The 27,765-nt window shown below is 50.4% G+C and overlaps 1 protein-coding gene across 2 annotated transcripts; it reads left to right on the top strand.

The window, feature by feature from the left end:
- The first annotated feature begins 991 nt into the window (after positions 1 to 991).
- Positions 992 to 27,696, top strand: ZC3H18 (zinc finger CCCH-type containing 18). 2 transcript variants are annotated; one of them, XM_083370206.1, is made up of 19 exons: positions 992 to 1,128; positions 2,021 to 2,643; positions 4,309 to 4,393; positions 5,049 to 5,203; positions 5,751 to 5,843; positions 6,319 to 6,476; positions 7,848 to 7,880; positions 8,808 to 8,934; positions 9,685 to 9,959; positions 18,180 to 18,398; positions 18,804 to 18,929; positions 21,277 to 21,378; positions 22,024 to 22,167; positions 22,547 to 22,681; positions 22,928 to 23,088; positions 23,757 to 23,947; positions 24,420 to 24,513; positions 25,834 to 25,930; positions 26,804 to 27,696. In XM_083370206.1, the coding sequence occupies exons 2-19, from the start codon at positions 2,035 to 2,037 to the stop codon at positions 27,006 to 27,008; spliced, it is 3,009 nt and encodes a 1,002-aa protein (XP_083226332.1). In that variant the 5' UTR covers positions 992 to 1,128; positions 2,021 to 2,034; the 3' UTR covers positions 27,009 to 27,696. The 2 variants fall into 2 exon arrangements, with proteins under 2 accessions (XP_083226332.1, XP_083226333.1); XM_083370207.1 differs by lacking the exon at positions 7,848 to 7,880.
- The last annotated feature ends 69 nt before the right edge of the window (positions 27,697 to 27,765 follow it).

A 27,765-nucleotide genomic window follows, 5' to 3' on the forward strand; every position in this document is an offset into this window, starting at 1 on the left:
CGACTTTCTTTCTGAGCAGAGAAGTTTTAGCAAGTAGCGTTAGCAACGGTGGAATAAAACGCCGCACCGTTTTGAAGGTCTTTTGAAGGAGACCGTTGGTGGCCGGAGCTGCCCGACCTGCCAGCCTCGCCTCCTTCTGACCGCGGCCAGACTAGGGGGCGGACACGGGGCTCCTCCGCTCGGCCCGCGGGGGGGGGGGGAGCGGGGAGGGCGCTGGGAGCCGGGTGGAAACCCTACACGGAGCCGGGGGTCCGCACCCGCCGGGTCCCGAGCAAAGACGCGGGTCGGGCTGCCCCGATTCCGCCGCGGGGCTCCGTCGGTGCCCACTCAAGGGATCGGCTCGGGGCTGGCGGATCCGGGCTCTCAGCTCCGGCCCTGTTGCAGATCCCAAGGGCAGCGGACTCTGGGTACAGGATCTCCGCCCTCTTCGGGGACGACCTGGCTGTGCAGCATGGGCATGGTCGTCCCAGCGCTGCGGCCGCGAAGGCGCCCAGGCTTGCTGACCCAGCCCGAGAGAGGGGCTGCTGGGGTGTGTGCGTGCGAGGGACACCGGGACATTCGCATCACCCCCGACCTCTCCCCTTGGTGGGCGCCTCGGGGCGTTCGGCTCCTGCCCGGGAAGGGAGCGGGCGCTCTGCACACGCTCAGCCGGCGTCCTGCATGCCGCCCTCCGGTGCGCGCCGCCACATCGGTCGCACCGGTAAGCCCTGCGCTCCCACACCCGTCGGACTACAAAGCCCATCCCTCCCAACCGGCAACGCGCAGAGCACGCCAGACCCTCCGGCGGGCGGGCAGCGAGAGGGAACACGCAGGCGCGCGCTCTCCCCCTCCTTCCGTCTCCCGATTGGCTAAGCCGGGCTTCTAAGGGGCGGGCCGCGCCCGGCTGTCACTTTCCCTGAAGCGGCTCCGCCCCGCCCACTCCCTCCCGCTCCTCGTTGGCCTCGCGCTGCCCGGGCGGCGCAAGCGCGCTGAGCAGGTGGGAGGCCGTCGCCGCCGCTGGCGGCGTCGCGCGTCCATGACGTCACCCCATGGCCGCCCTGCTCTGCCGCCAGTAGAGGCCTCGTCGCGCGCCCCGCCGCCTCCCGGAGCCGCCTCCCCGCTCCCCCCGGCCCCCTCCCGCTCGGCCAGGTGAGGAGCGGCGGGCGCCGCCTGCGGGCCGCGGGGGCCGGGGCCGCGGGGGCCGGCGTGGGGCCTGCAGGGAAGGCGCCGGGGGCGTCGCTGGTTGTCGCTTCGCTGGTCCTCCGGGGAGGCCCGGCCTGACGCCTGAGCCCCGGGCCGACGAGCGGGCTGCGGCCTCCGCGCCCCGGCGCCCCCAGAGCGGTCTTCTGGGGCACTCGCGGGCAGCAGGACTACAACTCCCATCCTGTGCAGCCCGCCGGGCCGGATGGGCTCGGGGCTCGGCCAGATCCCCCGAAGGGGAGGTCCGGGGACAACCCTTGTCCTGGCGGAGGCTGCAGTCTCGGCCTGCGCGCTCCCGTCCGCCTTGGCCGGGGTGGGGGGGTCCTGTTTTGACCCGTCTGGAAAGGGGGTGAGCGATGCTGGAACCGTGGTCCCTTCCAACGTCTGTGGGATTGTATCCCATCATCCCCTGCTGGTAGTAAGGCGGACGGTTGCGTTGACGGGGCGATGGGATGGATTCTTAGCTTGGCTGCAGAAGGGGAGTCTCTGCCTCCCTCTTCGCTTTTAACTTTGGATGGGCTCATTTATAGACAGATTGCTTCGTTTGTGTTCACCAAGGGGCAATTTCTGTTAAAAAGTTAAAATCTTGTCAGGAAACCATTGTCAGTGAATGTTTTATGAATGGTTTTGACTTACTTTGGGCTTAGATGCTACAAAGCAGCTCTTCTTTGAGAATATCTTCCACACTCTTTAACTCCTATGGGCCAGCATTTAAATATGGATTGGTGAAGGGCATTGCAAGCTAAAAATGTTGACTTGACAGCTTAACAATCTGTAGCTAAGAAGCAGCTATGAATCCACTGTTGTCTTTTTTTTTATCTGAGCCTTTTCTCTGTTACAGACTAGTGGGTCCTGATGGATGTTTCTGAAACACTTGAGCAAACCCCCCGCTCTCCCAGTGAGAAAGATGAAGAGGAAGATGACCACCAGCCCTCTGATGACGAAATCCTGAAAGGGAGTAGTTCAGAGCAGGATGGGGAGGAAGGACAGGGTGCCTGCTTGGGGAAAGGGGCAGACAGGGTAACTAGAACATTGAGCCATGGGGAGGAGGAAGGCCTTCCCTCAGAGGAAGAGGAGCGCTTAAGCGAAACCAAGTCTCTGGACTCTGATCGTAATGATCAAAGCCAACCACTCAAGTCCTCTCTGCGCGTTGAGCAAGAGGAAGAGGGGGCAAATGACCTGGGTGATGAAGCCTCCTCGGTCATTCGGGAACTGGACGAGCATGAACTGGACTATGATGAGGAGGTTCCTGAGGAGCCTAGCACTGTTCCTGCAGACGATGAGGCTGACAAAGCTGTGGGGGAGGAGGAGGAGGAGGAGGAGGAAGAGGAAGAAAAGGGAGACAAGCCTCCAGAAGATGAAAAACAGCCTACCCCCAAAAGCAACAATGAGAAGGACGGGCAGGAGCCTCCCAAGGAGAAGAAGAAGGAAGAAGATGGAGAAATTGATGATGGCGAGATTGATGTAAGTTCATCTCTCTTCTGCAGTCTCGGGATTGCCCCCCTCCACCAAGGGTGTCCCTGGGAAAAAGCAGGTCCCCACAACCCTTGGTAATGCAGAAAGGTCAATAAAGGGCTGTTTTCTCACCCTCCAGTGAATAGGTTTCAGCTGCCAAACTTTCTACAGTGTGACCATTGCCAAGAATTGGGAAGCTGTTCTGATTCTTCAGTATTTAGCAAAATTTGCACTCAGAATCCTGGGAGCAGTTGCTGAATCTCAGCATCATTTTCTGTCACTGTACTGGCCAAGCTCAAGCCCCTGATGGCAGTGGGAACATCTGTCGTTCCATAGACATCCAGCTTGGCGAGTGCCCTTGGTCTGGATTGGAAAGGGGTGGTTCTAAGAGCCCTGTAGACACCCAGATAACATCTGAGCCTGCAAAGCAGCAATTGTGTTCCTCCCAGGAAAAAAGAGGGAGATGCATTGTGATGAATGCTGGAAGTAGGAAGTGACAAGGAAGCCAAGTGCAGATGAGCTGAAACAGCTGGGAAGCTATGAACCACAGGTTTTCCTGCCAGATGATAGTATCTGTGTTAGATATCAGCTTGTTCAGAAGTCAGAAAGTTTCTTCTACCAGTATGATTCTCTCTGAAAGTGCTTAAGGAAAGCATGACTTTCATTGACGATTGTTGCCGGGGTCGGGTGAGAGGGAATAGAGGGAATATTCTGAGCTAAATTCTTGGATTGGCACAGATTCTGGAGAAGTTCTATTACCATCTTATTATTTGATACCTCCAATATTAATTTAGAAGGTTGTTGCAAAGAATGTTCTGTTTTCTTAGTGTTGGCTTTTAGTTCCATGCTTACTATCCTACCCCAAGTTTCAAGGTCTGCTTCACCTTTTTGAAGATGAATTAAGAAGTCATCTGCAGAGTCTTTCCAAGGATAGATGGTGCTGATGTTATCACAGTTTATTTTTATTTATTTATTTAGAAATTTTTTATTGCCACCTACTCGTACGTGGCGACTCATGGTGGCTTACACAGATATAAAAACACTATATAAAAGAAATGAAAGTAAGAAAAATAATAAAATAACCCACCCACTCACTCCGGTGACAACACACATTCACACCAGCCATTTAATGGGCTCCATCCTGCTCTGGGTTCCCTGGACCCGCTGGCAGAACCACGTCTTCAGCACCCTCCGGAAGAGTGTTAGGGTGGGGGGCCAGCCTAATCTGAGCTAAGCCTGCAGGAGAGCAAGAAAGGCAAAGCCCTCCGTGGTTGGGCTGAGGAGAGTTCTGGCAGGAGACAGGAAGGAAGACCAAGTTGGCCTTGAAACCCAGATGCCATCTGACCTTTCTGCTCGACCACTTTCAAAGGCATCTCCTGAGTCTAGAGGGTTAGAAGAAAAAGCTAGCAAGGAGCAACCGAAGAAGTTGGGGACTTCTAGTGTGAGTGTCTTCTTACAACCATTCCCATGTTGAAGAGCACATGGGCTGTGGGAATCTGTCTCCCTTCTCTGGTTTCTCCTCTTCTTCTTGGGTTGCTCCAGTTCTCATGGCTATGGAGATTCTCAAGGAAGTCCAGTTGTCTCCTGAAAAAGCACCTCCAGTTCTCATGGGTGAAGGCCTTCTGTCATTGCAACTTTTGCCTTCTGAGTTCCTGTCTCTCTCTGTGTTTTCAGGATGATGACCTGGAGGAGGGAGAGGTGAAAGATCCCAGTGACAGAAAAGTGAGGCCACGTGTTACCTGCCGTTTTTTTGTGAAAGGTACACATTAAAGCCAGTTGTGTCCCTTCCTCCTGAGCGACACCAAGGAGCCTCCGTTGACAGCCACCCTTCAGAATCTTGTGGCTTCCATTCCTTGGATGGTTTCTAGCTGTCAGAGGTCAGAGGTCGCCTTACACCAAAAATCTCTCTGTGTTCCAATGCTTTAAAGAAGCCCAAACATGGAGCATGAAGATAGTAGCCCTCCTCCAGTAATACTGTCTCAGCATATGGAAACTTAGTTTAGCTATGAGCATTGTACAATTATTTTGATTAACATGAATTTAACACAATTGCAGCCATGGTTGATTGATTGGCAACCATTTTTTAAAATACCTTTGGTGTGGGTTCTCACGCGATTTGTGCTGCAGTTTCAGTTTTTGAATATGTTTTATTGTACTCTTTTTTCCGGTTTTTTACTTCATAGTGCAAGCAATGCAAGGAAAGCATTTGAAGCGTAAAATATAATCTCTTCAAATAAACCAAACAATGCTCTAGAAGAATCTCCTTCACATAACTCGGTAGTTGAGGAACAGGGCAAGGCAAGAGAGGGGTAGGGTGTGTTGACAGACTTTCTCAAACTGGCATCCTGTGTTTGGTGTGAAGTTTCTTTTGCTTGGGCCTTTTTAAAAAAACCCTCCTGCTTATTTCTCCATAGGAAACTGTACTTGGGGCACAAACTGCCGATTTATTCATCCTGGTGTGAATGACAAAGGAAACTACTCTCTGATTACCAAGCCAGATCGGTTCTCTTCTAACGGTGCCCCTCCTATTGGCCCTGGTCCTCATCCTCTGATGCCAGCCAATACTTGGGTAGAGTATTGTATCAGTATTTATAGCCTGAATCTATTTGAGGATGCTGTGACCCTATCCTGTTGCTTGAGAGTTTGGGGAAAACAAGCACCCACTGGATGGTTGCTAAATGTATCCTCTACCGACCCCTTGTTTTGAATGGATAACAAGCACAGGACATAACAGGAGGAGGAGAAGGAGATGCAGAGCCAGGTCACCTGGTTGCGTAATAAATGTGGCATGCATTTGGGGCTCTTGTATTAGACCTTGTTGTAGGTCTAATATTAGAAGAGCAGAGATACTTGTAGTCTTGTACAAGCAATGCTGATTGGAGCAGGGAGAAGCCATGCTCAGTGCTGTTCCTCCAGTGTTTCTCTTCTGGACTAAGGATCCAGTTCACCTGAGCCAAGGTGCAAGTGTTGAAAACACTGTAGTTGCTTATAAAGTAATAAGGCAACCTAGGAGAAAAGTGAGGCCAGCCACCTAGCAGCTAATAGCTTTTCTGGAGTAAAAGTGGGCTTCGTGAAAATGAGCATAACTGAAATCTTTCTCCCCTCTTTCTTAACAGGGAGGGCCCGGTGTGGATGAAATCTTCCCACCCCCACCTCCTGACCCTCCAACTGAAGGTGCCTGGGAACGGGGCCTCCGACATGCGAAGGAGGTAAACTGGTTCTCCTTTAGTCCTTGTGCAGAACAGGGGAAAGGGCTGAGAAGTGACTCTACAGGTCATCCTCGCTTACCAGCCACTCATTAAATGACTAAAGTTGCAACACCCCTGAATGAACAGTACTTAAGATCCTTCCTCAAAGCTGTTTAAGTCAACTGTTTAAAAAAGCATGTTTATTTCCAGGTGTGTTGTGCACCTCTCTAACATAAAGTAGCAAGATTCAGCGTTTATGGTTTTTAAAAAGTGCCAGGTGCTCAGCATCCTAATCTGAAACACACACACCAATTCTAAAACACAAAGCAGTTTTCCCAGCCAGTGACTTGCAGATGTGCTGGCATTCTGGGTGTTGCGCTCAGTAATTCTGGAGTTGGTGCCCCAATACATCTGGAGGCGTCAGGCTGGGGAGGACATTGTGTCCGTTCTGTCATCCCTTTGGGAAACTGATGCTCCCGCCCACTCCTCCCGCCAGGTGCTGAAAAAGGCTTCCATGAGGAAAGAGCAGGAACCCGATTTTGAAGAAAAACGGTTTACGGTAACGATTGGGGAAGACGAACGCGAATTCGACAAGGAAAACGAATTTTTACGGGACTGGAATTATCGCATCACTTGGGACGTGCGGGATTCCAGGTAGGACTCTGCCGCTGGGGTCTTCTTCGGCGCCATGCTAGGCTGCCTCTTTCTCTGCCGTCCTCTCCAGTCCCGCTGCCATCCACCAGAGGGTGCTGTCAGCTTAATGGCTAGCCGGCCCATCCTGTCTTGGCTGCTGCTGTTTGCAGGGCCCAACCCCGTGTGTGCATGCAGCCTGGTGCTTTTCTCTTCTGCATAGCCGTTTATTTATTTATTAAACTTGCAAATCTCACTATCCAAAGTGGCTCTTTGGATCCCGACAGCAGCACTGCGCGTGTGAAGCGGAACGGCTGCATTTCATCAATTGTTGGGTTTTCTGTCTTATTGAAAGTCAGCCCCAGGCCCGCCTGCTTCAGGTGCTTTATGTGGAACACGGTGGGTACTACTGGAGCCCACGACTGCTTCCCACGTGCAGGTTTTGCTCTGACTACCCCTTTTAGCGCTTGGAGCCTCTTTCAATAGGATAGCTGGGTTTAAGATACACCCTTACATTCAAGAAGTCAGCCGGGCAAGTGTCTCTGGCGACATTGAGTGGGTTGGTACGTATGGATCATAGATCCTGTTTGATCTGGGGTCTCATCCCAGTCTTTCTGAGCCTCCTTTGGAAAGCCCTCTCTAGGGAGGGTCTAGGAGGACAAAGCCAAGGGGACAAAGGCTGAGTATGACGGACCAGCGGCCTCATCTTGACATCCTCAGTTGCACTACACAGCATCAGGAATAGCATTCTTCCTGCTCCTTCTTGTGACACAGTAACAGGATATAAATTCTGCAAAGGTACACCTTTTCTTTCAAGACGCAGACAGGTTGACCAAACAGATTTGCTGAGGTCGCTCTGGCCATTGATCCTAGTAGGGTTCTCAGTAATTCTAGGGTGACACGTGAGGGGCATATATGTATGTAGGCATGTTTATTCTTGTGAACATGCAGTTCCTCTGGGAGACCTAATTTAATTCTATGTTTGCAGATCTTATCCTTTGATTTGTAGATTAGGTCTGGGTAACTTATTTGAGGAATTTTGCTAATTTTAGTTGATTAACTTAGTTTGAGCTTGACTGTTCATTATCTAGCAGAGACACTGATTCTCAGGCCATTGTGGATTCTGTTAATATTTTAAGGGGAAGATGGAAACAGTATAAATAATGAAATATATTTGGATATAAAACTTCTCACAGTGCCAAAAATGCTAAGTACAATCTCAAGTGGTTTAGTTAATTGGAAATTTTTCCCAGTTTGCATCATTTCACTTCCCGAAGAATTTATTTTTGAAACAATTTTTTGTTTGCTCTGAGACTAACCTGTGACATGTGATAACTGCTAATTGATTCATGAATCTGGTTTTTTTCCCCCCACCGGTTTCCTCAAAACTACCAGTGACACGGACGTCAAAGAGAATGCTAATTTTGGGTAAGCAATCCCTGGTTGCTCGTGGATTCTTAACTAGTCCACGTTACTTTCATTTTGATTCTTCAGAATTCTTAGCTCAGCGTCTGTGGTTGCAGAGTTCTTTGTTTTCATCTGGCCTTCTGTGCTGGCATGCCCGTCTGTTTGGAGGTTGCCATGGGTTGGCAACATCTTGGCAACGATTACAGCAATTGCAAGACTTCTAAATAATTAAGTACATCTAGAAGAAAATAGGTGGCATTTTCTGAAGACATCCCAGAAGGAAGAACAGCAACCCTAACCTTTCCAAAGCCTATTCCAAAATCCTTCCACTTGTCAGGGGCCATTTGTTATTATCACGTTGTGCAGTCATGATGAGGATGAGAACTTTTTTTTTAAAAGTTATTGCTGTTGTTTTCACTGTGCTGATTTCAGGATTAATCCAGAAAGGCTTATTTTCAATTATTTGCTAAGGCTAATTGTTGGTAATGAAGTGCTGAGCACCCTTCTCCCGGAGGAGGAGAGGCAGAACTAATAGCACGGATAAAACAATAGAAGAATCTAACCGTACCCTTCTTAGCGTAAGTCGAGCATGGTCTGCTGACCCATTAAAGCTCTCTGTTAACCAGAGCCTCACCTTCTTTAGAGCATCTTCTATTTTTGGCCCCCACTGTTTTTCAGAGATTGGACTCAAGTGGCTGCTGTTGAAAAGTTGATGTGATTTGCCTGAATCTGGAAATTTTTTTTTGCGGGGGGGGGGGGGGAGGGAATGGCTCTTTGTGCTTGTCTGATTGCAAAAGGGCATCCCCTGTGAAACACTTTTTTTTGGCTTTCAGGTGGTGGTGGCGGCTAAATATGACCCTTGAGCAAATATTGCTTGATGAGAATTGCTGAGAACAATGTGGGACTGCGTGCTCTTTCACCACTTCTCTTCTTTTCGTTGCTCTGCAGACTCGATCCCTACTCCGATCCCTACTATGATTATGAAATAGAACGCTCCTGGCGGGGAGGACAATATGAGAACTTCAGGGTACAGTACACTGATCCGGACCCCTACCGCAATTACAGACTGAGTAAGGTAAATGCCTGCCCTGGGCTGGGCTTCCTATTTCGCTTGGGCCAGCAGCTTGCACTGAAGCGGCTGAAGCTTAACAGCTCATTTGGCCTTGGCGGTACAGGCAGTCCTCGACATACGACTACAGCTGAGCCCAAAACTCCTGTTGCTAAGTGAGACAGCTGTTAAGTGAGTTTTGTCCCATTTTATGACTTTCTTTGCCCTGTTTGTTAAGTTGTTAAGTTAGTAAATGAAGTTAAGTTGTTAAATGAATCTGGCTTTCCTGTTGACTCCTTGTCAAAAGGTCGCAAAAGGGGATCGTATGACCTGGGGAAACAGCAACTGTCATAAATATGAGACGGTTGCCAATTGTCTGAATTTTGATCACGTGACCGTGGGGACGATGCAACGGTCGTAAGTGTGAAAAAACAGTCATAAATCACTTTTTCCCAGTGCCACTGTAACTTTGAACAGTCACTACCTGTCGTTTATTCATTAATTAGTATTTTTTTGCTTCTATGTCTCAAATTGCTCCAGGAATTTTGAGAAACGAAAAGTGTGGCTTTTGCCCCATACAGATTGGAACAAAGCAGGGAGAAGAGCAACCTGTGATTTTAATTAGCATAATAGTGGGCCTCTGGGAGTAAATATCTAGAGAATGAGGTTGTTAAGTGTTGTTAAGCCAACTGAAGACTTCCCTTGGTGTGACATGATTCAAGACTTCCTCTGGATCAAAGGTTTGTGACCTGGCTTTTTCTTTCTTTCCTTCCCCAGGAGAGGGAGCGAGAGAGGGATCGGGAGAACCGTCAGAGGGAACGGGAGCGAGAGAGGGAGCGGGAGCGGGAACGAGAAAGGCGGCAGAGAGAGCGGGAGCGTGAAAGGGAACGGGAGCGGGACAAGGAGCGCCAGAGGCGGAAAGAAGAGTGGGAACGGGAGCGGGAGCGCATCAAGCGAGATGACAAGGACCGCCCACACCGGGACCGGGAGCGGGAGAAAGAGCGGGAGAAGGAGAAAGAGAAGCCAAAGCCGCGATCGCCACAGCCAGCCAGGTATGGATTGCGTTTGATGGGCTAGCGCAGGGGTCTCCAAACTCAGCAACTTGAAGACTTGTGGACTTCAACTCCCAGAATTCTGGCTGGCCGACTGGGGAATTCAGGGAGTTGAAATCCGCCATGTTGCTGAGTGGAGACCTCTGGTCTACTGACGTGTTCCTCGGTTCCGGGTGGCCCCCAGCTCAGGAGAGTGTCTCCTTACATCAGCTCTGGGAATGGCTGGGCATAGCCGGAGGCCTCTACTTGGCAGAGTTAGGATCGGGGTCATCCCCAAAGGCTGGAGAAGCACAGGAGCCTGCTTGGAGGATTTGGAAAGCGGCTGATGCTGCCGCAAATGACAAAAGGATTCTGGGGGTTCACCTGTGTCCTCATCCTTCTTCCCAAAAAACCCCTCCTTCCCTTCTTTTCACGCAGTTTGGATAATTTGGGCCGAATGTGGGCTCTTGTTGGTAGCGGTGGGGTTAGAAGGATATTGTGTTTTTCTGAGAAAGGCGACATCAACAGATGATGATGAAGCAGGCCGCAGAGCCGTCCTAGATGCAGGCTTTTATTTCTCTCCTGTGCGGCGTGCTTTCCTCAACGCCAGTTGCCTCTCCAGCTTGGTGTTCTTTGCGCTTGGCAGAGCGGCAAGCCAGGCCCGAGGACTGCCAGGCCCTCCCTGGCATTTCTGGCATTCTTGGCTTTGAGTTGCACCAGCAGCCTCGTTGCCTTGGCTGGGGATTGGTCTAAGCGTGCCAAGAAAGTGCCTTGTGTCCCAACTGCTGCTTCGCTCCGAAGTACGAATGTGTGTGAATAATCGGGTGAAGTCAGGTTGATGTAAGACTGAAATGTACACAGATTGCTAAAAGTCAGTTTCCCCAGGCTGCTGAGCCTGTCCCCCATAGGGAGGGAACTGCATATGGCTTCCTCTTAGATTGACCCCACTGTTAGTTTTCCACAAAGACCCAGATGGGCCTCCGTAATTTGGTTTTCTTTCCTGGTGGGGGAGATGACTTTGGAAGGGACTGGATGAAAAAGATTGGTTGCCGGGTTTCCTGAGGTTGCTGCGTGTTTTTAATGCTTTTTAAATAATTATTACACAACGAGGGTAATGATTTTTTTCTGTGTGTACAGTTTTGTTGGATTGCTCTACACTGCCCAGAGGCCGTATGCATTTCATTAATAAAATTAATATAGTTAAGTTAAAAATAAGTACAACCTTTATCTTCCACAAATTGGGTCAAATGCCGTGTGCCTTTAATTCTGGAGAATTGTGCTTAAATCCTCTATCAATTTCCTTGGTAGTAAGTTCTATTAAATAGAGTTTGACTTATTTTTGAGTTCATAAAGGTTCATATGATGAGTCCTTCAATAAACCTCCCGCATTTGTGATTTTTCTCCCCCCAAACGAGAGAAAAGTAACGAGGAAGGTGGCTCTTTACTTTGGCAACAAAAGCAGACCTCCATCAGTTTTATCTGCAAATCTACCTAACAGGTTGATGTTTGAACAACTGGGAAGTCTATTTCCTTTTTTTTTTTCAGGAATGCTTATTTTTTTATACTGTGTTTAATTAGCTACAATCCTTTTACTCAGTATATGTTGCTTTATTACCCATAGTCAAAGTCATGTGCTTCTGTGTTTTCCATAAACTGGTGTCTAATTTTAGTTCTGAATTTAATGTTCTAAGAAGAAAACAATCTAGAGAATTGTTTAATGTGTATTCTTTCTATTTAACTAGCCGGCTTCTTCCGTGGAGTGGGAGTGACTTCACATTAATTGAGTTTATTTATAGACTTCTGTGCTTTCCCTAATCATTAAACCCTGGCTCAGCTCTTGGCAACTTTGTCCTCTTGCGTAGTTTTGGATTGATGCTACCCAGAGAGTCACGTGACTCGATGGAGATTCCAGAATGCCTGTTAAAGCCTGCCTCCTCCATTTCTGTCATTGGCCATAAGTCTAAAAAACTATCAAGAAGAGGACACTTTAAGCAAGAACTTTAAAAAATGGGGGGGGGGCTTTCAAAGCAAGGTGGTGTTAAACACCTTGGGTTCGTAGCTGCTGCTGTAGCTGGAAAGAGCAAAAGAGAGGAAGTCGTGCCTTGGGGGGTTGTTGGGAGGGGCTGCCCTGGGTGCCTTGAGGGAGGACCCAGAGTAATACCTTGCTCTGCAGATAGGAAGGCCCAGCCTTAGTTCCCACCAGAAAGAGCTCCAGGTGGTAACACTGGAAAAGGTTGCAGTTTCAACTCTTGTGAGGCTGTTCCTTCTCAAGGTACAGGTAGAACTTGACTTAGGACCGCAATTGAGCTCAAAGTTTCTGTTGCTAGGCGAGACAGTTTTGCCCCATTTTACAACCTTTCTCGCCACCGCTGTTAAGCAAATTCCTGCGGTTGTTAGGTTAGGAACACGGTCGTAAAGTGAATCTGGATCCCCTCCTTGACTTTGCTTATCAGAAGGTCCCAAAAGGGATTACCTGCACTGCAACCATCATAAATACGAGCCAATTGTCAAGCATATGGATTTTGACCAGGTGATCACAGGGATGCTGCAACGGTTGTAAGTGTGAAAAATGGCCATGGGTGGCTTTTTTCAGTGGCCGGTCGTGTCCCATGCAGCTTTGCTTCCTTCAGGAGCTCCTCACACCGGACCCTTGTGGGGCCTTGTTTATTGGGAGTTTCTTTGATTACTTGCCCTCCAGGGCAGGGTTGGGGGGAGCGTGGCCCTTTTATGACTTGTGGACTTCAACTCCCAGAGTTCCTGAGCCGGCCACGTCCACAAGTCATAAAAGGGACACGGTTGTTCCCCACCTCCGCTCCGGGGAGGGGAGGGACGCATTCCCTCTTCATCCCACCAAGGGCGTAAATTGGGCTGAGAGTTCACAGGTGGTTCAGCCCCACCCCAGAGGAACTTCCTGCCTGAGTGGAAATTGGACTCTCCCATTGCTCCATCCTCCGTTGGCCCCGGGGGCGGGCACTGGAGCTGGCACCGCTGCTCCATTGTGCAGAGCTGGCAAGGCCTTGCTTCAGATCCCTTTCCAGGCTTCACCTAACAGATGGTGGCCTGGGGCTCTCACGCCCCTGGTAGGGTAGCTGGGTGAAGCTCAGGCCCCTGTCAGCCACCCCGGCTGACTTGGCAGAAAGTGGCAATACGTAGGGGGGTTTTCTTTGCTGCTCCGTCACTTGTATCTGGTTGTGAAAATTGATGCTGAAGCAAGAAATTCAGACGAGGAGGCTTGGCAGCTTTTGCGGGCGAAGCAGGTGTCCCAGGGGTGTGTTTGAGCTCAGAAGAATTCTTCCTTTTTCTGTGGCCACCAGAGGGGAATGGGGTAAAATAGAAAGGGCAGGGAGAGCAGAGGTAGCCAGGCTCTAAATTGGTTTACTGCCAAAGGAAGCAATTTAGGTTAAAATGAGTTTCTTTAAAAAAAAAAAAAACAACAACCATGAATTTCATCTGTTTAATCAAAGGTTGTTCTTCCCTGGTCAGATTTTTTTGAAGATCAGGATTTTGCCAAAGTACATACGAAGTCCTTTGAGAAAGAGAAACCCTGCCCAGTAGCCAATTTTCTCCTAATTATACCTGTTATGATTCATTTCACTCATCCTCCGTGAAGGAGTATATTCAAAAGGGCAGCTGACTCACATGATTTGGCTTTGTACAGAGGCCCCACTTGGTCAATTTCGGACTTTCTAGAAGCAACGTTAACCGCCTTCTTCAACCAAATCAGAACACGGGCAGTCCTCAACTTACAACTATAATTGAGCCCAAAATTCCTGTTGCTAAGCGAGACAGTTGTTAAATGAATTTTGCCTCATTTAATGACATTTCTTGCCAAAGTTGTTAAGTGAATCCCTGCGGTTAAGTTAGCAACATGGTTGTTAAGTGAATCTAACTTCCCCGTTGCTTGTCAGAAGGTCGCAAAAGGCGATCCCGTGACCCCCCGGGGATACTACGACCGTCATTAATATGAATCAGTTGCCAAGTGTCTGAATTTTGATCAGGTGACCCCGGGAACGCTGCGACGGTCGTAAGTATGAAAAATGGCCATAAGTCATTTTCTTTCAGTGCTGTTGTAACTTTGGTCACTAAGCAAACTGTTGTATTCCAGTCAAGTCCCAGCTCTGCCACTTGATGTCATTACCAAACATTCAGAGATACCAAAATATTTTTCCCCCTGTCACTGAGCCTTTAATGCCCTGTTTGAGTCTTCGGTCCCTGGTGCAGGTTTGCCAGGGGCCTTGTCGCCTGCGTCAAGGGAGCAAAGAATGGCTGCAGATGCCTTTGCTTCTTTTCTTGGGCACACGTTCGACGAAATAAACCTTTAGTTGGCTGGCATCGATGGGCTTAAACGGCGAGATTTTTGTACTGTCCCTGCAAAAAGGGGCTCTAAAGCTTTCCCGTTGCTTTGATTTCTTCCTCTGTGTCGTGCTCTTAGTCAGAAGGTGGCACCTAAAAGCTGATTTATTTGTTCTCTTCTGGGTGACTGGAGAGTTCGTGGATACCGATTTAAGATAACCCCGTACAGTGTGACTTGTCTGTGAGAAATTCCATGTAGATCCACTAGAGATAAAAACCGGCTTCCTTCTCCTCCGCCCGCCCAATCCCTCTCTCTGTTCCTCTTATCTTGCATTTACAGTGCCACCCTCTCGTCGGCCAAGCAACCTTTTTAATTCATCATGAAGGCTCATTCCTCCGAGGGAAGAAACCTCACGTCTTCCTCATGTTTCTGCACTCACTGAAGACTTAGTCTAGTCCCAGGTCGAGCTTAGCAAATGGGAAAGTCTTAGGCTGCCTGCCGGAAGGGAGTGTCCCGTTCAGGTCATGCAACTGGAACGACACGGTTGTGTTTTGCATACAGTAAGAGTCACGACCTTGCAAGAGGATTTAGCAAGAATGGGTGCCTGCAATTCTTGGATTCCTGGGTTGTCATGAGTCCCCTCTTGATTAGTAATCTGCTGGTCGATGCCGGTCCAGTTTTCTTTCCTGGATCATCCTTCCCCCACAGGAAATATCTTACTATAATGAACAAGAGTCTTCTTCCTCATGCACAAGGACTTGGATAGGATCTCTCTTAGGGGTCTGGAATCCTTGCTCTCGTGATACATGGAAATATAACCATCTGCACAGTGACGCACAATTCTTTTCTCTCTCTTTTTTTCTTTTCTTTGTGGCATCACGGCCATTTTGCTTCTTGGGAGGTGTCAGAGCAACACACCCTTCAGCTCAAAAATCCCATTGTCTGTTAAAGCCCCATCCTCAGTCCAAGCAGCCAAGCTCACCCAAAGGCCACAAACCCTGTGTTTGCTCGTGCCCTTAAAAGTACAGAGATGGGGCTTTAGTAACCTTGTTGACTCCTGTGTAAAAAAGCAGCTTTCCCAAGCTGGCTTCAAGGGACAGAGCTCAGGGATGTACTTGAAAGCCAATTATTATAGTTGGAAAACAACTTAAAATCAACATTTCTCCCATAGATATATCTAAAGCGATGTATGAAGATTCGGGTATAGTAAAATGAAAATACATATTGATGTATTTTAAAAATGAATTGATCCAATTTGAATGTAAAGTGTTTTTAAAAGAAAGGCAGCCCCCCCACCCCGCACCCCAAGTTGTTTGAAATATAGCATAGAAAGCTGAAGTTTTTCCTAAGGAAAATCAGTACGTATTTCTGATTTGTTGGAAACATCACCAAATTCTTTTTGAGCTCCAGCCTTTATTAACAATAATCTCTGTTGATGCCAGTTACATGAAGGTAATGCTTAAAAGCCGTAATCATTCTCTGTTTATTAAAGCAATGTTAAAGCCACTATAAGTTAAATTTCCTTCTGCTGGTTAAATGTTAGATTGTCTGTCTCTGTCTACTGATCTCTATCATCTGTCTCTGTATCTATGCACCTACCTACCTTCCTTCCTACATATTATTTAATTGGCAAAGCTAAATAGATGCCAAGAGACAATGAAAAACAATAAATAAAAGCTCGCTCTGCAGTGTGTGATGCCTTCATATATGAGTGATTCAAGAATCTCTCCACAAACAAGTAAGTTGATTTGTGCCATGTGCAAAATATCTCAAGTTGCATCAAAATATATAAGACCAAGAGTAGCCAGCCCTACTTCTGTTTTGAGATCAGTAGCCATCCAGTCTGCTGATGAGGGGAAGAGTTGTTGTAACTTAAAAGCTAGTTCCCAACTTCATTTGTTGTGTGTGTGTGTGTGTGTGTGTTTTGCTTTGTTTTATTTGCTCCAAGTAAGAAGTTAGATAATTGCTAATTTGTGGATTTTCCTTTCCTTGGGCTACTATAGTTTTCTGCATTTTTAAACATCCATTTTAAAGGTTGTCCATGAGGTTTTTTTCAAAGGGCACATTTTTTAAAGTGTATGTGCAGATTTAATTCAGACTTTTAAATTAGGTATCTGTTGAGCAACCGTGTCCAGACCTTCATTTCCTGTCATCAATCCTGGGAAATTTGCAGTGATGTCACGGTGTCACCTTGCTTAATTTTTTCCTTTTAACTTCCTTTCTAAGAGGGCTCTCTGCCTTTGCAAGGTGCATGTTGTCTCAATATTCCTGCACTGAAAGCCTCTGTGCCTGATAAGATTAGGCCATGAGTGAAAGGGCTTGCTTATGTCATGCAAAGAGGAAGGGGGGAAGGGGGAGTAACTTTCTCTCGGAGTGGAACAGCGGAGTGGAACAGCGTTTTCCTGTCTGAATAATGCATCATTTGCATTGAAACACTTGGGTGGAATTTCTCCCCCTTAATCTATTGCCCTGGCACAGCTCCAAATATCTCTTCTGGATTTCCTGTTGAAGCGAAAGAGCTTGTTGCAGCAAAACAAATCAAAACGTATTGGAAAGCCTTCGTTCTTTCAGCAGGATTTTCTTGCTGAAAAAGCACGGCTGGGTCGGGAGGCTGAAGAATGTGTCCATTGGCATATTTTACCTTGAACAGCCAGCTATTTGAGATTATAGGTGGAGCTGAAGAAGGAGGCCCTTGGCCCAGGGGTAGATATGCATTCGTTTCTGCAAGGAATGTCAAGAATCCTGAGTTAGAATGTGAAGAATCCTTACAGAGGAATGTTGGTGCCACAAACCAGAGCAGATTCCGAGTTAAGCAAGGGTGAGGTATTGGAGAAGAGACACTATTGGGAAAGGATAATTGTGGGGTCACGAAGATGGGCGTTATGGCCGAGAAGCAAAGAAACCCCTGTTAAGAGCTCCTCAAACCTGCCCGCTATCCTTGCAGTTTTCCAAATTTCTATAAAAATCCAAGGAGACCCGAAAGGATGGTTGGGGACTTGCAGAATGCCGGTTCTAAGACCACAGTCTGAAATCCAGACTTGGATATCAGTGGAAATGCCAGGGTAGAAAAATTACAAAACCGACATTTGTTCCTTACTTCGGTAGAGGCTGTTCTGTAGACATTCCCATTGATTATTCATTCCAGACACAGAGAAATTACCAGAGGTTGTGACTGAAGGCTGGTCTCTTTGCCTGACCCTGTGGCTCTTTTTCCTCTTTGGGGGTTTGTGTCTACAGTTGGCGAAGTCAGGGAATAACCTGGCCAGAAACGAAACATCTGTTGGGTTTTCCCTAAGTTCTCCATTTACAAAAGTCCTTTCTGGTTGGCAAAACTCCCTTCTCTTTCATTTTTGGTCGGGAAGATGATGCCATTGCCAAGGCATCTTTCTTCTTCCAGCGAAAGCAAAGGCATAGAAGGATTTTTTAGAGAATCAATTAAATAATAAAGCATTGTGCTCTGTGGTTTGCCTTCAGGTTATGAGAAAAGGACCCTGGAGAGCAGAGTCTTCCTCTGCGGAGTTGCCGTGTTGCCTTCTGCACCTGCAAACTCCTTTCCAGGGATTTGCAGGTTGGTGGCACCTAACTTTAAGGTTCCAGCTCCTGCGGAGATACCTGCGGCCTTGACTCGCTCTTTATCATGCCCGCTTAAAGTGACTTCTCTATCAACAGTGATTAAAGGTTCTGCTTTCGAGGAATTGTTGGTGTTTATATTTGGTGTGTTTTGTGGCTGCTGTTTTTATATACTGTGCGTTATACTTTTTTTCTGATAAACCACTGAAAAAGGTTTTTTGAAAACTCTGTGTAAAAAAATATATCAATAGCCCATCCCATTGTTAGCACTCAACAAGCCCTTTCTTAAAAGGTTAGGCACCTCCATAAGAGGCCGCCGGGAGGCCCAGCGCAAGCCGTCTCCCCTCTGATTATCGTTTTTGGTCCACCCTCTGCAGCCGCCAGCCTGAGCCATCGAAGAAGGAGAAGGAAGCAGCCACCACCACCACCACCACCACCACCACTCCTTCCCAGTCCAAGAGAGCCGACGAATGGAAGGACCCTTGGCGCCGATCCAAATCGCCCAAAAAAAAGCACGGCATGTCCGCTTCCCCTAGTCATGCAAGGAGGCGCCGGAAAACCTCCGCTTCGTCAGCTTCCGGCTCGGGTTCTTCAAGGTATAAACCTGGCAGGTGTTTCTCCTCGGGTGAGTCCCCAGGGCGAAGGGACCTCGTAGAAGAAGTTCTGGAAGAAAAGCTAAAGATTGCACCAAAAGGTCTCGGGAGGGACCAGCGGCGGGAAAGCCTGTTTGTTGTGTAAACCAGGGTACAACCGAGAGTTGTGGGAATGGGTTGCTGTCCCATTCCACTAAGGAGGAAGGTTAATGTTCCTCGAAAGATACCGGTACCTTTTAAGGATGCACTGCAGTAAAACAGGAGAGAGATTCCTGCCTCTGGTAGGATCTGGAAACAATCTTGGCCGGGAAAGCGAAGGTGAGATGGGCCTTGCCAGACCAGGAAACCAGCCAGGATGTCTGTGGCGGGTCTTCTGGTAGCTGAATTCCCTCCCTCTTTCCCTTTCAGGTCCTCCTCCCGCTCCTCCTCCTATTCTGGGTCGGGTTCTTCGCGGTCACGTTCCAGATCGTCCTCCTACAGCTCCTATTCTAGTCACTCTTCCAGGCACAGCTCCTTCTCAGGCAGTCGGTCCAGGTGAGGCTTCTGCCCGCTCCTTCTCCCTTCAGGCCCTTGCCGTGGGGAATATCAAAGCTCAGGGTCCCCAGCACATCGTTGGAGCTATGAAACCCTGGAATGGCATGCCGAACAAAGGGTTCCTAGATAGAACGTGGTAAAGAAAAAAACAATTCAATTTTTTAATTTGTGTTTCGTATTTCTTAACCACCCATCAACCTCGGATTGTCTGGATGTGACCAGGGACATCTGAAGGGGCCAAACGTGAATCCCGTTGTAGTTTTTGTAGGGTGTTTAAATCTCTCGTCCAAGCCTTGCGCTCCTGGCCGCTTCTTGCAGGCAAGAACACCTCCGTGGGGCTGATCCCTGCCTCTCCGATTCCAGGGCTTTATGGCTTAGAAATTGAGGAAATTTCCGAGCGGGCAGGGTGCCAGTCAGGTTTGCGTGTTGGCATTTGCAGCTGCAATTATACCTGATAAAAGGTGATGAAATACTCAGATTTAACCTGACACCCATGTCTTATCACAACAAAGTGTCAAAACAGGACAGTTGAGTAAATAAACAATGACAATCCTGTGACCCGCGTAAAATAGCAGAGTGACTTGTTGAATTGCAGCAAAATGAATTGCACAGATTGTTTATGGAGTCTCATGACTGACACCAAATCCGGTGATGCTTTCAGCTGTCACTTATCCCCCCCTCCCCCCACACACACACCTCAAGTCCACTCCTCCTCTTTTTCTATGGAATTTTTCTCTAGCAGCTCAAAGGTGGACTGGTTTGAAAGTCTCCCTTTGGCCCAAGCTCAGGTTTCCTTGTTCCTGTCAAGAATGGGGGGAACTGGTCTAAAACAGTGTGTGTGTGGTGGTGGTGGGGCTCTTTGCACCATCAGAGCAAGTTTGAAGTTCAGCTTCAGTTTTGAAGCTGAAAGCGCAACCCCAGGGCCCTGCAGAGAAGAGAAACCACCCCCACCTCTCCACCCCATATTGTGGGTCCTGAAGGGGCCAGAGCACAACTATACCTAAGCTAACAGTGTGTACATACCACGTATTGGCAAAGCGTGGCATTTGCAGTGGGACTAAGGCGGGAGGGCTCGTGGGGCAGGCATCAAGTAGCAGCACCAGCCCTGATTACTGGAAGCTGCCGAGGTGTGTCCCTGAGTTTCGCCTCTTCTGGGACGTGCCACCCACATATTTTGGTAACTTCCTGCCTGCCCTTCAAGAGCCAATTCCTCAGTTTGTGTTCTCATTGGCACGCAAGACACGATGAAAGTGGGTTCTCGTGACATTCCTCCTGTGGTTCCTACGTGTGGCATGTCACACATCACAACCGCACGTATGCGGAGCCTGGGGAACATGGTGTGTGTCCACTAGCAGCTTCCAAACTATTTGGATAGTTGATTGGTTGATTATTTTAACCGGAAAGCAGCGTTCCCCAGGAAATTTCAGGCACCTTGTTAGCTTGCTCTTACTTGCAACTGGGGAATCCAGGTGAGGAGTTTGCGTGGATTCTTGGCTTCTCTTTCCAACAGTAAAGCTTTGACCACGTCCAGCTGGTCATCCAGACCAGCTTTCAGGGAGGTCCTCTGCAAGAGAAGCACGGAGCGTGGGCAGACCGGTCCGTGGCCCATCTGTTCCACTGGAACGCCAGTTGCAAATATTCTGCAAGCTGTAATTATCACAACTCTCTGAGATGGGCCTGTCTGTGGCTCCCTTGATTTCCCTGCCTTTCAGAATGGCTGTTAGCCTGCGGGGTCCTTGGTGCTCTCCGAGCTGGGTGGTTTTAATGCGGGCCTTTCATTACTCAAACTGGGCAACATAATCAGGGTTCGTAAGGATCGGGGTTTGCTCACTCTCAGTTGAGAGCAAACCCCAGTCCTTGCGAGCACTGTTTAGGTTGCCCAGTTTGAGTAATGAAACATAAAAACCACCCAGCACAGCGAGCACCAAGGACCCCCATCTCAACCCTGAGCTACAAATACTCTCCCGTGTCGGCTGTTAACTTGCTTTATTTCCGCTCTGCTCTTCGTGCTGCAGCATAATGTAAGCCATCCTCCCCCCACAGTCAAAGACAGAGAATTCTCAGTGAACCGTGAATTCACCTTACCTAACATTCAAAAATTGTAAACATTAATTCTAGTTTGCTTATGCAAAATATTTTCACTGTTCCATAACCATTTTTGGTATATATATTTTGCAAAGCGCCTTAAGTATCCAACCTATTGATTACTTTTTCCTGCTGTTGATTTAATTCAGTTGGGCAATTCAGCTGAAACCACCCTCCCTGCCCCCAGGAGCACTCTCAGTCAGAGAGCCTCCTGTGGGTATGGAGGCATTGCTCTAACCACTTGTCTTGCCTGGCTTTGCAGGTCGCAGTCCTTCTCCTCTTCGCCGTCGCCATCTCCCACGCCTTCTCCACACAAGCCTCTTCCCAAGGCTAAAGGGGAATCGGCAGCTCTGGCTGGAAAGGGGTAAGGAGGGCACCTCCTCGGGCCCCGGCCTGCTTCGCATTCTCCGAGCACAGTCAGGATGAATCCTTTACACCTTCCACACCAATCACTCGGAAGCCAGAGTGTAATTCTGGCCACCACATCTCAGAAACCTGATTTTGGGGCTCAGAACTGGGCCAAAGAGGGCACCCAAAATGATCCAGCAATGTGCCCTTCCATGCCAGTCTCAGGGACAAGACAGGGCTGTGTGTTCACATCGTAATTATAGTTATCAGCCTAAATCTTCGTATGATCCGGCACCCTTCTTGCCGGATTTATGAAGAGTGTTTGGTCCAAGATGGGGTTTTAGGCTAACAGGATGTGAATCTGGTTGCCCAGTTTTTTAACAATCCATCACACTCATTTTTTTCTTTCTTCCAGTTTTTTGGATGCCACCTAAATTCTATTTGGCAGTTTCAAGAAGCAGCTTTTCCTGTTGCGGCTCATAAAATAACGTTTCAGGGCCCTTTACAGTCTATTTGTCTTATTTATGGGCAGGTCACTCAGTCCTTAAATGAGAAAAAGTCTGATAAGGGTTACCAGAGATGACAACGTATCTGTTTTAACCTCGGTCACTAAACTTTGGTTTTTCTCACCTGATTTCTCTTACCTGTCTCCCTCCTTCAGTGAAAAGCTTGTGAAGAAACTACCCGCCCCGCCAGCACCGCCACCCGTGGCAAAAGTTGCCCCCTCTGCCCCAGAGCCAGCCAAAGCAGGGGACAACAGGGAGGCAAGGCGGAAGGAGCGGCAAACGAGGAGCCCGCCCAGGAGGTAGGAGGAGAGCAGCTCAGGCGACGGCTTCATGGGACGAGGTCTGGACCTCGAGGGTCTGCAGGGGTCTCGGAGGCACGCTGGCTCGTTCCTGGCCCTGGAGGGTTAGGCAGACCCGCGGAGACTGCTTTTGCCCACTGCCCCTTTCTCCCATTTGCTCTCTGATGCTGAAACGCCTCCTTCCTCCTAAGCGGTGGGTCTCATGGAGGACACCTTGGGAAGCTTGCATGGAAAAAGCCTGCAGTGCCTCTGCTGCCCGGGCTGGTCAGCTGTCCCCTTGTGCCCAAGTGCTGGACCGTTGGCATTGCCCGAAGCGGCGGGGAGAGGGTCCCCTCGTGTCCGCCAGTGGGAGCTTACGCAGGGATCCTCTTGGCTGCAGGCGGGCCGTCAGTTGCAGCGGCAGCGGCAGCAGCTACAGCGGTTCCAGCTCCCACTCGAGATCCTTGTCTCGGTCCTTGTCTCGGTCCTCCTCGGCCTCGCTTTCCCCGTCCCCGTCCGGGTCCAGAAAATCCAGGTGAGAGCCTCGTTCTTCCTCTGGGAGTCGGGAAGCGCCAGCCGGGCCCTTTTGCCGGGAGCCCCCTGGGGGTTTGGCGGCTCCTTGTTTTGGTAACTCGCAACTTCTCCCTCCGAGCCTTTTTTCTCCCCAAGGGAGCAGGGCTGGGTGAGAAGGGGGCTGGCTCACCTGCGCCCCCCCGTGCCACGGAGAGGCGGAAGGGGGGCGTTAACGGTCTCTGCCCTCCTCTCTTTCCCGGCCGGTCAGGTCTCTGAGCGTGAGCAGCGTCTCTTCCGCCTCCAGTGCCTCCTCCAGCAGCAGCTCCGTCCGGAGTGCCGACTCGGAAGACATGTACGCGGATCTGGCCAGCCCGGTTTCTTCGGCTAGCTCCCGCTCCCCAACCCCTGCCCAGCAGAAGAAAGAAAGAGGTAGGGCGTCTGCCTGGCTTTCTTCAGAGGGCCCACTGCCCCTTCATTGGCAAAGCCGGCTGGCAGCTGGTGGTTCAGTGCCACGGGTGGCACATTCGGAGGCTTCCTCCTTAAAGAGGCTTGGCGGATCCCATTCTTCGCCCCGTGGTGGAAATGCCGCCCAGAGCCCAGGAGACAGGCGTTTTGAAGACACCTCCCTCTCTCTCTCTCTCTCTCTCTCTCTCTCTCTCTCTCTCTCTCTCTCTCTCTCTCTCTCTCTCTCTCCCATCCACCCCCCCACCCCCCCCGCAGAGACCAGGGCCCAGCCCGGGGCAATCGCTGGCCTCAGGATGGGGGAGGGAGAAGGCTGTCTGAGGCCTTTTGGGGGGGGGACCTCTGATGGGCTCTCCCAGGTGCAGATCAGTTCCCCAATTCCCATAGAGTGAAAGGGCGGCAATAAAACCTAATGTGGATGCGGATTCTGCCTCCCACCGCTTCCCAGATGAAAAATGGGCAAGACAAGTGACTGAACGGCCTTCCTGGGAACCTGCTGCTGCCTTTGGGGGGGGCGGCAGAAAGCTTCCTCTGACGGGGGAAGGGTGGCCTCGGCCTGATTTAGAGGGGGCACCTGAGCCCCTCCAAGCTACCGGCTGCCAACCTTGCCCTGAACAGCCCTCTGCTTCTCGCAGGGAAGGCCAAGAGGGAGAGCGGCCCGAAGGAGGAGAAGCGGAAGCGAGACGTCCCAGCGCAGCCAGCCAAAGCCGCCAAGCCCACCTCGGGGGGCAAGTCCCAGCAGCCTCCCGCCCCTCACCCGACCCCCCAGGCCCAGCCTGCCGGCTTTAGTGCCCACAAGGAAATCAAGCTCACCCTATTGAACAAGGTAAGGCCCCTCCGAAAGGGCCCAGAGTCTCCCCTCCCCCTTCAGCTGAAGGGGAGGGGGAGGGGCATCCCTGGGAAAGGAAACTGGGACCGAGTGGAGGCCTGTCCAGGAACCTCTTTGGGCTCTCTAAGGGCCCAACCTCTGCCCAGGCAAGGAGGAGGGCTCTCTGACCCACACGGGCACTCAGCGTTTGCTCCTTCCGGCGGGAGGGGGGAGGGGGCGCTCCTGATATGATGGACTTGTACATCAAAAGCAGCCTCTTCGTCTTGAGTGACATCTGCTAACTTCACTGCCCCAAGCTAGAATTAAGTGTAATTGGTCTCTCTCAGGGAGGCCACCCTGTGCGTGTGTGGGCACCTCCAGGTGCTTCACCAGGCAGGCTGGCAGCCCGGCCAGCCGCCATCCCTTTCCCCCCGCCCCCTCCTCAGGGAAGGAGCCTGGCTCGCCATGACCCCTCCTGCTCTGCTTTTAGGCAGCTGACAAAAACAGTAGCCGGAAGAGGTACGAGCCCTCCGACAAAGACCGGCAGGCTTCTCCCCCAGCCAAGAGGATCAACCTGTCTCCAGGTGAGGAGCCGGGCCTGGCAGACTCGGCTGCAGGTCTGAGGATCGACTGGTCCTTCCTTCCTTCCTTCCTTCCTTCCGCCCGCTTGAGAGCAGCTGGCTTTGTCTTTGCTCTCCAGCTGTTCTAGCTGCACCCTGAATCGGCTGCTTCGCGCTCAGGGCAGAGTTCAGGAGCCGGAAAGGGGGTGTGTGTGTATGTGTGTGTGTGTGTGTAAAAGGGAGGTGCCAGGCCTTGGTCTGCAGCCATCCTCCTGCAAGCGGTAAAGCAAGAGAGCGTGTCCCGGCAGGTGGGGCTGCCTAATCTACTCTGCCAGGCGAGGCTGGAGGGTTGATGCCTCGTTGTCTGGAGAACTCCTGGCCAGTTGGTTGGTTGGCCGACCGGCCGGCTTCGAAGAAGACCGTTTTTTTTTTCTTTATTCCAAAATGCAGGCCAGGCCAGGCTCAGCCCAAGTCTCTCACCAGGGACGCTGCCCTTGTGTCAGAGGATCAGTCGGCTTCCCTGGCACTGCTCAGCACCCGCTGTTGCTCATGTCACCTCGGGCACTGACTTGGCCCCGGGCCCTCTTGCTAAAGCCCAGGCTTCCCTCTTGAGCGCCAAGAACGATGCCACATTCCTCCCGCTGGTCTTGCCACCTGAACAATGCATTGTGTAAATCTAAACTGGTGTCGCTAAAAGAGCAGCAATGGAAAATCCCCAGTGCATATCACACCTCTGCCTTGAACTCTGGGCTTGCTCAGCTTCTCTCTCTCTCGGTTTCGGCCTTCCTCCTGCCCTGTGAGAGAAGATCGTTGGCCTACCTTACAGAGTTGTCGTAAAGACTGCTAAGAATGGCGCTCAAGTGTGGCTGGCATTTAAGGCTTTACAGGACATTATTTCTAGTCCCGGCCTGTATTGTTAGCCTGGACTTGGCCCCTTTCTGCGTCTCCTGTGGGCCTCTCCATTCGCTCTTGCCCTCCTGCCGACACCCTTAAAAAGCCCACCTGCGCCCAGTTACCAGCTGGCTGGTCCCTTTGGGTAAGATGCCCTCGCCCCAGGCACTTCCTGGAGAGGAAGAAGGACCTGGAGAAAGGGGGGGAAGCCGCCACCGAGGCACCAGTCAGAGAAGCGAAACCGGAGTCGGGGGCCAGAATTGTAACCTGGGAAAGCGTCTTGGGCAACACCCTCCCCAGTTCTCACCAAGATAGAAGGGGGGGGATGCATTCAGACTTGCAAGATCTGGGACTATAATAACCTTACAAGAAAAGGGGCTTAGCTTGGCCTGGTCTACCTTGCAGGGATGACATCAGCTCCAAGCCCTTTGGCTGATTTTTCTTTCCGCTCAGGTACTCGCGACAGGAAGCTCGCAGGAAGGCTCTCCTCTCCTAAACAGGACCGTCAGCGGGGGCCCAATCCAAAGCCCTCCCCAGCACAGGCTGACAAGTGAGTTCTTTTCCATCCAGGTTGCCTGGTTGCCAAGCACCCAAAACGGGGTTACCTGATTGGGCTGCTGGGCCGATGGCCATAACTTTGAGGATGGTGTGCAAGTCACTTTTTCCGAAGCTGTCATAACTTTGCACCGTCGCTAAATGAGCAGTCCTGAGTCAAGAACTGCCTGGGCTCTCTCCATTTCCTGGCAGCTGTAGAGCAGAGTTGGGGAAGCCGCAGTCTGAAGCAGCCCTTGCGTAGCTGGCCCTCAGCCTAGTCTCCTTGGCCGATTGTGTCATTGGTTTAGTTGTTTCGTGCCAAGCCATTGCAAGAGAGCGTGTCACATGAAAAAAATGTCTGAATGTGTGACATTCCCTTGCATTAGTCACCGTTATCGGGAGCTCCCACTGCTTAATCAGCCCACCACTGAGTCAGTTGGAACACACACGGAGACCTCTGTTTGGAGGAGTTCTGCTGGCCATGGACTTGCCTGGCATTCCGGGCACTGTCCTTCCTCTGGGTTCGTCTTCCTGAATCCCTGCCGCCAGGATGGCAACGTCTCCTGCCATTTCCCCTTGGCATGGTTGAAGGGGTGGTTGAATTGGTTTCCCCCCAGATGGAGAGGGTTGGGCTGGATAAGTGTTCCTCAACCTTGGCAACTTTAAGATGCTGCCTTTAAGAATGGCTGGGCAGGGGATTCTGGGAGTTGAAGTCCACACATAAGTTGCCTCGGTTGAGGACTGCTGCAGGAGAGGAGCAATGCAGCTCCTTCCCCCCTGTGAGTGAGGTGTGCCACCCGTTTGGCAGAGCCTGCTTGCTGCTGCAAATCTACAACACGATGGAGCCCCCGGTTCTCCCCTTCCCAACGCCGTCTTTGCTCTCTCGCAGGAAGCGTCCACTGTCACCTCAGTCTAAGGGTTCCAGCAAGGTCACAAGCATCCCGGGCAGAGTGCCTGAGCCGGTCCCTCCCGCTGCCCCCGCCAAATCGGGCAAGTCCAGCACGTTGTCGCGGAGGGAGGAACTCCTGAAGCAGCTGAAGGCTGTGGAAGACGCCATCGCTCGAAAGCGGGCCAAGATCCCCGGGAAAGTATAGTCCAGCCTTGGTCCAGCCCGGATTAGAGACTGCGCCGGTGTTTTTATAAATAGCATACAAGCAGCCACTTCGGATTTTGCAGTTCTGTTTTATTTTGGCTGTGGTCCTTTTTTAAAAAAACAAACAACAAATTGGATAAATTTTGTCAGCTGGAATCCACCCCTGCCCACTTCCTGGGTGGGAGAGGGTCCCCTGAGTGCCTCTCCCACCCGGGTGCTGCTGGCCTCGGGTACAAGTGGTTGCCGCAATCGTTTTCCTGGTCCTCGTGCACAGTGGACTCTTCTCCGCAGCCCTGTCAGATGCCTCCTCCCTGCCCTCCTTGCGCTGCCCTCTTCTTTGCTAGCTATGAATTGTATCCCCCTAGTTAGCCCTGCTGCGTGTCGGGGGTCTCCAGCCATGCACTTCTGCACACGTCTAAGAAGAGACGCCCCCCAACACCATCACCAGCCGGAAACTCCCTCCGTCGGCCCACTTCGCCCCCCCCCCCAGCTGCCTAGAGACCTACGATGAGAAGATTCCACGTGTCTTTTATTTTAACCAAAAGATTGTTTTAGTTGATTTAAAGCCAGAGGAAAAACAAAAGATATTGTCAGGATGTATGTCTAATAAGGAGGGAGGTTTTTGGTTGTTTTTTTTTGTTGTTTGTTTTTTGAGGGGTTATGCTGAAAATAAAGTATTTTGATAAACATCTTCTTTCTTTGACCTGTCGTGTCTTGGGGTACCAGATTGGGGTAATCAAACTGGAGAAAGCCTGGAA

The sequence above is a fragment of the Vipera ursinii genome (genome assembly GCF_947247035.1).
Source record: "Vipera ursinii genome assembly, chromosome: 10".
NCBI lineage: Eukaryota > Metazoa > Chordata > Lepidosauria > Squamata > Viperidae > Vipera > Vipera ursinii.